This window comes from Culex pipiens, chromosome 2 (assembly GCF_016801865.2).
Source record: "Culex pipiens pallens isolate TS chromosome 2, TS_CPP_V2, whole genome shotgun sequence".
NCBI classification, from domain to species: Eukaryota; Metazoa; Arthropoda; class Insecta; order Diptera; family Culicidae; genus Culex; species Culex pipiens.
This window is the reverse complement of record NC_068938.1, coordinates 204952684-204965275: the sequence shown is the minus strand read 5'-3', so window position 1 is coordinate 204965275 and position 12592 is coordinate 204952684. Positions and strand designations below refer to the sequence as shown.

Sequence of the window (12592 nt, the reverse complement as noted above, 5' to 3'; positions counted from 1 at the left end):
ACGCAATAAAACAATTTTCTTCTTTTATGACATGTTCCATTAGGGTTTCCAGGATATGGGACTTTTTTTCCAAAACCTCGCTCCACAAGCTGATTATTGTTCCTTGACCTATTTTAGGACGCTGGGTCAAATATGAGCAAAATCGGTCAACATTGACCCATTGATACTCGAGGGTGAAGTTTGTATTTAAAAAATCGGAAAAATGTATGAAAAACCAGATTTTTTACGGGTTTACCTGCAGGGCACGCTACTTTCATTCAAATTTTCTCAAAAGTGAGATTCTTATTGGAAATTTAATGGTCTACTCTACAACTTTGTAGAACATGCCAAAGCTGTAAAACTCGTACCGCAAAAGTTATTAGCGATATTAAAAAGTAATTTTTGTATCAAAAACTTTTTTTTTACCAACTTTAGGCTCGAGTATCAATGGGTTAATCTTAACCAATTTCTTTTTATGAAAACGTCCTAGACCTACCTACATTAGGGTGGTTCAGGGCCCCTTGGAAATGCAAAAATGTCAGCTAGACCGCTGCATTGTTGATAAAATCATTGTTCTATGTCCACAGAAGCTCCCCTGAAATTTTCAGCAAATTTGGTTCAGGTTTCGTCACAGCTCTTGAGCATTTAAGTTTGGCTGGAAATTCTAATGTTTTACTATGGGGGAAAACCCCATTTCATATTTTATTTTCGGTAAAATCAGCCATCCAACCAAAAAAAGTAATTCCTGAGATTCATACAGTTTATGGTATGGAGAGCATTTTTCTAGTACATCACAAGTTGATCCAAACAAATCTGGCTTAATTAATAATGGATTAAGCTAAAGTGTCGTAACTGTATTTTGCAAAGGGCCAACTCAGACATTTTGTTTTTAATTTTCATGTAGGCGCTCACTATGATTGATTGAGGTGTGTTTGACAAGACTGAAAATTGTTGAAAAGTCGTCACCGTTCTGTTGGTCTTCATCCCGGCAAACTTGGTCGCTGGTCCGTTCCTGTTGTCTTGCTGTCCCCGCGTAGAGTAGAGAGAAGCAGCCTGGTCGCTGACGCTCGTCCGTGCACTTGCCGTCGCCGCGAGGTTTTTGAAGTAGAAGCCTGGTCGCTTGACGCTGGATTCCGGTCGTTTGAAGGAGAAGCCTGGTCGCTGGACGCCGTTTGCTCCGTTCATGCTGTCCCCGCGTAGAGTAGAGAGAAGCAGCCTGGTCGCTGACGCTCGTCCGTGCACTTGCCGTCGCCGCGAGGTTTTTGAAGTAGAAGCCTGGTCGCTGGATTCCGGTCGTTTGAAGGAGAAGCCTGGTCGCTGGACGCCGTTTGCTCCGTTCCTGCTGTCCCCGCGTAGAGTAGAGAGAAGCAGCCTGGTCGCTGACGCTCGTCCGTGCACTTGCCGTCGCCGCGAGGTTTTTGAAGTAGAAGCCTGGTCGCTGGATTCCGGTCGTTTGAAGGAGAAGCCTGGTCGCTGGACGCCGTTCGCTCCGTTCCTGCTGTCCCCGCGTAGAGTAGAGAGAAGCAGCCTGGTCGCTGACGCTCGTCCGTGCACTTGCCGTCGCCGCGAGGTTTTTGAAGTAGAAGCCTGGTCGCTTGACGCTGGATTCCGGTCGTTTGAAGGAGAAGCCTGGTCGCTGGACGCCGTTTGCTCCGTTCATGCTGTCCCCGCGTAGAGTAGATGTCCTACATGTATAGTATATATTGTATACATATCGACTCAGAATAGAAAACTGAGCAAATGTCTGTATGTAAAATGGTCGCATTCGACTCGGTTTAAGGTCCCGTTCATCAAGTTTAACTTTTTTGAAGTTTTGATAAGTCGTTCAAAAGTTATAAGTTATGCATAAAAAAGTGATATTGAACACCAATCCCCAAAAAATAATTAAAATACCTTTCCATTGAGTCATTAACTTTGAAAATCTGGTCAGTCCGGATCTATCTTGTGATACATTATTGCATAAATAATTGAATGACATATCTATTGAGTCATAAACTTTGAAGATCTGGTCACCCTACACAATGTTAGGGCAACTTAAGTGAAATGTATGTTCTTTTTTGAAGCTGGTTCTCAGTTAATTTGATGAAAATGATGTCCGGATCCTATCATGAGACAAATCATCGGATAGGTAATTGAAAGACCTATCCATTGAGTTATAAACTTTGAAGATCTAGTCACCTTACCTAAAGTTATGGCCACTTAAGTGATATTTATGTACTTTCTTGAAGCTGGATCTCAGTAAACTTGATGAAAATGATGTCCGGATCTATCTTGTGATACATAATCGGATAGGTAATTGATAGACCTATCCATTGAGTCATAAACTTTGAATAACTGGTCACCCTATCTAAAGTAATGGCCACTTAAGTGATATTTATATACTTTTTTGTAGCCGGATCTCAGTTAACTTGATGAAAATGATGTCCAGATCTATCTTGTGACACATCATCGGATAGGTAATCCTATCCATTGAGTCATCAAATATGAAGATCTGGTCACCCTGTTGAAAGTTATGGCCATTTAAGTGATAATTGAAAAACATATCCATTGAGTCATAAACTTTGAATATCTGGTCACCCTATCTAATGTTATGGCCACTTAAGTGATGATTATATACTTTTTTGTAGCCGGATCTCAGTTAACTTGATGAAAATGATGTCCAGATCTATCTTGTGACACATTATCGGATAGGTAATCCTATCCATTGAGTCATCAAATATGAAGATCTGGTCACCCTGTTGAAAGTTATGGCCATTTAAGTGATAATTGAAAAACATATCCATAGAGTCATTAACTTTAAAGATCTGGTCACCCTATACAAATCTAGGGCCACTTAAGTGATATTTATGTACTTTTTTGAAGCCGGAACTCAGTTAACTTGATGAAAATGTTGTTCGGATCTATCTTGTGACACATAATCGGATAGGTAATTGAAAGACCTATCCATTGAGTCTTTGAAAGACTTTGAATATCTGGTCACCCTATCTAAAGTTATGGCCACTTAAGTCATATTTATATACATTTTTGTAGCAGGATCTCAGTTAACTTGATGAAAATGATGTCCAGATCTATCTTGTGACACATCATCGGATAGGTAATCCTATCCATTGAGTCATCAACTATGAAGATCTGGTCACCCTGTTGAAAGTTATGGCCATTTAAGTGATATTTATGAATCAAATTATTGTTTATTTTAATTGTAATTAGAAATTGAAATTGTAATTAGAATTTACTTTGCATTTGGAATCAGTTAGTTTTTAAAATGAATATGGTTAGATTGTGTTGATTAAATCATAGCCACTATGTTAAAATCCCTTCGGATTATCACATTTTCCTACATCCATTGGTATACCCTTTTTCAAATTGTTAATTTACTTCCTAAAAGTGCCACCCGAATAAACATCCCGCTCTCCAGAACATAATTGACCCATTCGAAGGAGGTCACATCCCGGCGACAAATTGTTTATTTTCCAAACCCTGGTTGCACCCTCGTCACCATCAAATATATACTTAGAGGTAAAATTCACCATTGCGACCTTCGTTCGACCCTGAGACGTTTAAATTTTCCATCACTTCCCATCCGAAGAAAAAAAAAAACAAAACTTTTCCAACTCTTCCACCAAACCCTCCGCTGCAATCCGACATATCTGATCCAACAACGGATAAACGGCGCACGAAGTGGAACAAAAAAAAACGGCCCGTAATCAAACGGGGAATTGCGTGCGAAGGGATTCGAACCCATTTTGCATCGCAATATTCTTCTTCGTTAGGGGGGTTTTGGGGTTGGGTGTGTGGGAAAATATTTTTCTTCCGATCCAAGTTCTGCTTCTGCCACTCTGGATTCCGGTGGGACATTCCGAACCCTTCGTCATGGCAGCTGGAAAATTGAAAAGGATGCTTCAATCAGAGCTGTGGATCGGGCTGGCGAGAATGGTGAATACTGTTTTAAAAATTCAGTAAGAAAATAAAAAAATGAACTTAAAACAAAATTGTTTTGAAACTTTTTCCAAACACTTTTAAAAAAATAATATTTAATTTTATCAAATAAATCAAGGGGAAAGTTCACATTTGAAAATTAAAATGAAGGTTTTTTTCAACTACATAAATAAATGAATAAATTGTTTGTTTTACTGCACATTTAATGAAAAACTATCTTCACAGCGATTCTACGTCAAACCAGTAGGATTCGATCAAAATTGCTCCAATTTGGCTAAAATTTTGCATGGACCGGTATTTTTTTTGGTGATTAAGGTGAGTTTATCCGAAATAGGGTGGTCCAAAAAATGTTTCAAAGTACCATGTTTTTCCATGGAAGTGAGTTCCCAGTAGGCGATGGAGGCGCATGGTACAAATTATGAAAATCATGTCTCAGAATCCTGTATATGGATTTTCACCATTTTTGGATATGTTGCGTAAAAAATTCTGAAAACTCATATTAAAATCTATCTATATCTATATGTATATAAAAACAAGCCTTACCCGAAAATCTTCGTCTTTTCCTTTTTTCGTTTGTTGACGTTTTTAGCTTTTTCCTTATTCAGCCTCCTATGATCAAAATTTGATTTTACGCAACTTTTCCCATACAATCTGCAGATTTTCCGGAATCGGTTCGGTTGCCACTTTTTGGCGAAAGAACCTTCCTTGGGCTTATACGAACCCAACGCAACAAAGAGCACCTCGATCCGACGTTCCGTATTGAACTGATTCGCGTTCGAACAAAACCATCGATATTTTATATATATATATATATATATATATATATATATATATATATATATATATATATATATATATATATATATATATATATATAATATATATATATATATATATATATATATATATATATATATATATATATATATATATATATATATATATATATATATATATATATATATATATATATATATATAGATTTCGCCGGTTTTGTTCGAACGCGAATCAATTCGACACGGAACGTCGGATCGAGGTGCTCTTTGTTGCGTTGGGTTCGTATAAGCCCAAGGAAGGTTCTTACGCCAAAAAGTGGCAACCGAACCGATTCCGGAAAATCTGCAGATTGTATGGGAAAAGTTTCGTAAAATCAAATTTTGATCACAGGAGGCTGAATAAGCAAAAAAGTTAAAAACGTTAACAAACAAAAAAGGCAGAACGAAGTTTGTCGGGTAAGGCTTGTATTCTCCATATAAAATAAATAGTTTTTGTAGGGAGCGAGCACAATTACACCCCTCACTTTCCATAAAGTTTCCCTGTGGTTTATGGATGGTGTCTTGGCTCTTCGGTCTCAAGTCCTTTTAATCAGCAAACCAAGTTTTCAATTAATCTGAGAGTGTGTTAAGCTATGCTTTTTAATTGTCTTATTTTTCATTAAAGGCCCGTCTAATCACTTTTCTTATAAAACGTGGTGAGCGAAAATTGGTTCAGCCGCTCCAGAGATGTGATTTTTTGAAAAAATGAGTTTTTTGCGAAAATTGTTAAAACACTTTTTATTTAGACCATCTTATCACAAAAAATAAATACCATTTTTGCCTTCCTCACTGAGGAAAGGCTATAAAATCACTCGAAAAATGAACTTTTTAATTAATCCTCCTAGACCCACCTTCATTTATACATATCGACTCAGAATCTCGAGCTGAGCAAATGTCTGTGTGTTTGGCTGTATGTAGACATGTGTACCAAATCAATGTCACTGGAATATCTCGGCACTGGCTGAACCGATTTAGTCCATTTAGGTCTCATTCGATTCCTCTTGGAGTCCCATATCTGCCTATTTAAAATCAGCAAGTTTAGTTAAGTACTTCAAAAGTTATGCTAAAAATACGATTCCATAGTAAGTTTAAACGATACAAAAAAGGGTGGTTTTTGCAAAAAAGTTGGTCATGTAGGGTAAATATACCCATTTTAATCACTCTAAGCCGTTCGACCAATTCTCATCACTTTTGCCATTTTTCGCTATTAAATCAACATTTTCAGATGTATCAACAATGGAGAGTTGCTTGCTCACTTTTATTTGAGCTATTTATTAGTTTGGAACAGTCAAAAACACTTTATGAAAGCTGTAATTCATGATCAAAGTGCTGATAGGCCGATAATAGAAATAGGCTGAGAAAGGGTATAGTTCCCCTAATATATTTTTAGAAAGATTTTGGAAATACCTTTCAAATGTCTTTGGAATTTTCAAGATCCGGCAGTTATATCAAAAGTTATCAGCATTTTAAATAAATTAACATAACCTTTCAATGCCGAGTGGGATGTAAATCGTTTTCGAACAGCAAGAACAGCGTTGGCACTTTTACTTCATGAGAAGTCTGTATTAATTTGGAAGAAAATCTGCAATAAACTGTAAGTTGTTGATTACGGAACGGAATCAAAAAAAAAAACCCCATGCACATACAAATGCAGATTTGTTGTTTTATGCGTCATTAGGAATAATCTTTTGAATGAATTACAAGAAACTAATTGAAAAAAGATAAACATTTGAATCGTGTCTAAAGGAAATATTCTGGTCGAGAAGTCTGTATTTATTTCCTCGTCGTTAATTTTCGTTATACTGCCCATATTTGAAAATTCGGCTATTATGCCAAATCAAGTATTCCGAGAAAAACGCGTTTTAGTGTTTGTCACAAAATCTCCGTCAAGGCAATTTCCCATAAGAGTGGCATATTAGCCGTTTGGTTTTTCGCATCGGCAGCCAAGTCCAAACACTATTTCAGTAAAAATCAAGTTCCAGAAGATGCGTTGGAACATCCTCTACCACCTGGTTCAAATATCTCGTTTTTGCCAAAAGTGGATATTAGCCGTTTTTTCAATGGTGGGCAGTATATCTGGCATGACTGCCAACATTCTAGTGTCAAGCCCGTCAAGCCTGGTCAAAACGTCAAAAGATCAAAACAACTGCTGCGGGTGAATCGTCGTCGCCTTTTTTCTGTTTCGTTTGTTTTTTGTTTGCGCCGCGGTGCCTTGTTCCAGATCACCGTGGATGGAAGGACCCGGTGGACCAGGACAACCACAGTGTCCAAGCTCGGAGGACTCTGCCGGAATCGGAGGTGTTTTTGGCCGGCCGCCCAAGCCTTAACACTGACTTCGTCGGTGCCTCAACCCTTCATCTAATAAGAGGCAGAACCGTGTCAAGACTCACGCCACTACGGGGATCACGACGACACCACGGGATAAAAACATTACCGTCTATACGTGCGCGACCTGTATCGGATGGTTACAGGACATTCCGGTCTGAAAGTACGTCATTGCGGACTAAGAGGATGACGACAATGGGGACGAGTCTGAAGAAAAGCGGTTTCGTTTAACCCCGTCGACAGGAAAACGAAGACGATCATCCAGAAGGTCAAGGTCAAGAACAATAAGAATAAGACGGAGGCTTCGATCCAGGTGAACAACAAGTTAAAGAAGTATCAGATCAAGGGACTGGAGTGATTGGGTGAGTCACGCACCTTTTGTAAAATTAGCATCGGGAATAATCGAAATACAATTTGTTTTTGCTTCAAGGTTAAGCCAATCGCTCTGTTCACCTGCTAGATGGAAAAGAAGAACAACGGCCTGTAATTCGTCAATGTTCTGCTGTCCTCCCTCTCCAACTGAACTCCAGTGAACAGCTCCCGATGTTCCACGGCTCGTCCGACCGCCTCAAGAACACGCTCTAAAATCCGTAAGGCTGCTGACCGAGTCCGAGTTTAGCGGACCATCTTATCTAAATCTACTTCGACCACTAAGAAGAAACTCTTCGAACATGGGCACCATCGATCTTCATTATATTCGTCTGATTAATCCGAGTGACCGTTCGTAAGTTTCTCAACGATTTGTGCTTATTTAACTAAAACTAAAACTTTTTGTATTACTTTCATAATTCTTAAAAATTAAGAAATAGCCTCCAACGAGCATTCCTCGAAGTTTGAGTTTGACGACCACCATCACCAGCAACTCTGAGCTTCCAAAAGCCGAAACATACTCAAAAACTGAAGCGCGCCGGAAAACTCCGGTGGAAACAAAACTGGTACGCTGCAAAATCCCACCATGCGGGATCACAAAAACTATTTAATTTGATTTGAATTTATGTAAGATGCATTGGTGAATACAAAAATTATCGAAATATTAATTTTTTTGTGCAAAGATTGAAAAAGGCTGAATGACTGTCAATCCGCCGTTTCCATATGATCCGCCAGAATTTTAAAAGCACATCCGGGACAAGAAGTTTCTGTTCTTCCTCCCGGGATAAACTAATGCCAAGATCTTACAAATAAAGGCCGATTTCGAGGCTAGGACTGCTGGCAAGGAAAACTCACCGGCCGTTAGTGAGCCCTGCTTGTGAGAGCCAATTTAGCTGGTAATCTACATACCACAAGATAGGTATTCCGTGAACAGTGAAAAAAATGATGCTAATACATGTTACAACTGGAAACGGTGACAGTTTTTTTGTCAAAAAATGTGTAATTTTACATCAACTGTGGAAATTTTCATCAGTTTATGGTGAATTTCACATTTTTATTCATTATTTTAAAATTTCGTCAACCCTATCAAAAGAAATTAGTTATGAAACTTATTTCATACAACTTGTTTTGGGCGAATGAAACATTTTTTTTTGAGTAAACTATGTGACTGTGAGGAAGGCACCAACCACCTAAAGGTGGATTAAGTAACGTTTTTTTTATTGAATAGCACAGAAAAACAAAAAAGTTTTTGAAACTGTTTTTGATTTTTTTTTGATGAAAATTACATTTTTCGGAATTCTGAGTCGAGCGTCCAATTTTACTTAAAAGTCCTTTTGACACCAAATTTATATATATATACGACTTTTTTGAATATTCAAAAATGGAAGGGGTCGTACCGCCCTCCGTCACGAGATATTGGGAAATGGAGCTTGGATTCGTGATCAGGGACCAAAATTGCACAGTAGAAAAATGTGTAAATTTGATGTAATTTTACCTCAATTTAGACTGAAAAAGTGACATTACACCAAAATAGTGTTAAAAAATCACACACTTTCAGAGGTAAAATTACACATTTTTCGGACATAAATGATGTACCCCTTCCCAGATGTAATATTACCATAATTTTATCTACTGTGTACCTCTAGGACAAAATTTTACGCAAATCAAAGTGGGGTTGGGGCCTTTTTTTCGATTTCATGTGAGTTGGCGGAGAGTTACCCATTAATCATTTTGGCTGTAATAGACTTTAAAGACTTTTAGAGATAAAATAGAAGCGAATCAGAGAAAACTAGTAAGTGTAATTCGATGGATAATGTCATGATTAAAACAATTCTATGTTCTATGAAAACTTGTAAGCGTAATTCGATGGATAATGTCATGTTAAAAACAATTCTATGTTTCTGTGAACAATACAGAAATTTTGAAAAGATTTTTTATTTATACACATTAAAAAACTGTGTAAATTTGGATGGTGTAATTTTGGAAGGTTGAATATTACATTTTTTATGATGTAATTTTATCTCAATTTATACTGAAAAAGTGACACTACCCCAGAAAAGTAGTAAAATTGCACATTTTCAGATGTAAAATTACACATTTTTTTTCTGACATAAAACATGTACCTCTTCCTAGATGTGATATTACCATATTTTTTTACTGTGTATCACGTTATGAATTGAGGAAGAAAATGAACAGTTAATTGCAAATAATATAAAATTAAGTATACAATGTGCTTTCTAAAATTAAAACAAGAGAATTTACAGGCTTATTTCACCGTTTTGCACGTTCCGTGAAATTTATTGTTTTAAAATCATGGACCCTGTGAAAATTGGATTTTTAGCGTGAAAAATCATCAAGCCTTAAAATATGCATTACACGGAGAAAAAAGAGTTCCCAAAATCGTGAACACCCGTTCATGGAATTGGGAACCACGAACAAAGTGTTTAAATTCCATGGTACGTTTTTGAAAATCGTACCATGGAATTTGAACACTTTGTTCGTGGTTCCCAATTTCATGAACGGGTGTTCACGATTTTGGGAACTCTTTTTTCTCCGTACTAGCCAAATATTTCATTTGACAAAAAAATTGCATGAAATTCATGTGATTCAATCAGATTAAATTCAATTAATTTGATGAGAAATGAAGTTCGTTAGTCTTGTTTACAATACAAATTCACACACATCCAAGTTTAAGGGGTAACAAGGGTAAAATGGTTATTTTTTCTATTGAGTTTTTTTTTTCAACAATTACAACTTAGTTTTTCTAGCAAAGATTTTTCTAATTTTATTTTTTACACTTATATCTAATTTTAGTTCTTCGCCACGTTACCCCAAAACCTCCCAATATTTGTTCACCAAACACCGCTACCGGTGTTTTCCGGGCAAATCCAGGAGTGGCTTTCCGCTTGAGCTAATCGTCGCTTTGGTTAATGTAAATTCATTTATTACAACAGAGCTTAAAACAACAGATGGACCGTACACGTGTTCAGCAGAGCGCTCCTCGTTGGCGATGGAGTTTAGTGGAGGGGGGAGCAAACAAGTCTGGGTGAAAATTTAATTGGTACAATCCACTGATTATGTTTGAAAAACATTCCACTGACTGGCTGCTGGTGGTGGTGGAAACTGGAACTGGAGATGATATTTGGCAAATAATCCGTTTGCGTTTCGGATTTGGATTTGGTTAGTTACTGAACAAATATTCGAAGAACTCTTCAAATTAAATTGGATTTATTTATTCGAAGTTGATTGTTAATTAAATTTGATAACACGTAATTCAATCCTAAGTGATTGTTTGTATCAAATGTCGTTTATCTTGATAAATTGAAAAAGGGCACCGGAAGCGATATTGAACATCCGATATTGTCAGTATCAGAAGCGCAGGTGAAGCAAACAACGAAACAAATTGGAATCGCTTCTGAGAATCGATTTCAATGTTTGGACACTCCGTAGTTCATATGGATTGAAGGAAGAATGAAATTCGAAAAAATATAAATATATGCGAGATATGTTATTTAATCTGAATTCTTCGAATTTTTTGCAAACCTCATCGCTATTGTCCTTAAATTTTCTACTATTAAAACTTCCACAAAATTGCCAACCAATTTCATCTAAATGACTAAATTCCCCAACTTCCACCGAGACAGCGTTCAACAGGGGGGAAGGCCTTCCGCTAATGAAAATGTTTCCAAAGTGGGCCTGTCGAAACATTTTAATGAGCCAAATTTTCCTCTTGGATAATTGAATATTGCTCACCTTTCACCACCAGACGCGGTGACGACGACTTTAATTAAAGTTTCCTTTAACTTGGCCTCCCCCCGAGCAGAACAGCCGCTGCCGTATCGGAAATGAAAACTTTGAACAAGCCGCTGGACCGCGCTGGTTGATCGAAGGGGAAAAAATGTTGAGAAAAAAACAAGACACTACAACGAGCCGGAAAATCCTGGAAGGAAACGCGCGCGTAAGCAAATTGATCCGTGGCATAAATATACTCGGCAAGTTTGGCGCAGAAGAAAGTGAGCAATTTCCCTTGCAGAAAAAGAAATGTAAGAACAGCGAGAAACAGCGACAGGAAATTGAATTGGCAAAGTTTTAATTGACACCGGGAAAGTGGGGTTGGGAGGCTGGGGAAAATCAACGGTGAAAGTGACCAAACCAGACGTTGAACAATTTCAGGAAGAGAGGATGGTTTGGGATATTTTTTGATCAAACTGCTCAAGATAATAACAAATTTAAATAAATAAATCTCTTTTGAAGGTTTTGGAGCATTATTCGCATTGTTGTTTCACCCAAGTTTCCATACTTAATTTGTTACAAAAGAATATTGTACCATTCGTTATTTTTATAGCTTCTAAATAAAAAAGTACTGAAGCTCTGAGCCTCCTGATTTTTGCCATTTTCTATGTTCTAAACATGAACTTAGTATAAGAAGCTTGAAACCCCTCTTTTATGAAAACCAATCGATTTAAAATTGAAAACTGAACAAATGTCCAACAATTTTCCACAAGTTTAGTTTAAATGTAGTTTAGTGTGGTTTAAATCTCGTTTTTTTGTTCAACAATATTATAAAGTGATTCCAACCTTATTCATGCCAGGTATTGTCGCACGATTGGAACCCAGAGAGTAACATTTCGCCACTTCATACAAGCTTGCTAGTAAGCAATAATTTTCTTGTTTTGCGTTTAGTTTTCATCTAGTCTGATAGTTTAAGGCATGTTTAACAATCTCCAATTATTATATTTTATATTATAAAATGCTCTGACTCTTTTTTCTCATTTTACTTGTTTACATGTCAGAAAAGAAATTTCACCTACACAGAAAAAAAATCATGGTAATATTACATCTGGGAAGGGGTACATATTTTATGTTAGAAAAAATGTGTAATTTTACCTCTAAAAATGTGTAATTTTACCACCTTCTGGTGTAATGTCACTTTTTCAGTCTAAATTGAGGTAAAATTACATCATAAAAGAAGTAATGTTCATCCTTCAAAAATTACAGCTTCGAAATTTAGATTATTTTTTGCTGTGTAAAACTAGAAATTTGATACAAGACTAGTACAAAATATATTTGAAGTTTTTGTCCCCTAAATTTCGCCAGATTTTTTAAAATTCCGAAACAAAAAGTTTTATGCTTTACAAATCCAGTAACAATACATTTGATATTTTGCA

General features: G+C 36.9%; 1 protein-coding gene across 1 annotated transcript in view; it reads right to left on the bottom strand.

The window, feature by feature from the left end:
* The window catches only part of LOC120416349 (cilia- and flagella-associated protein 157-like), a 34347-nt gene extending 32708 nt beyond the window's left edge, over positions 1 to 1639 (bottom strand). The window contains exon 1 of the mRNA XM_039578079.2: positions 974 to 1639. Coding sequence (XP_039434013.1) covers positions 974 to 1639 — 666 coding nt within the window. The remainder of the gene's footprint in view (positions 1 to 973) is intronic.
* Positions 1640 to 12592: the final 10953 nt, after the last annotated feature.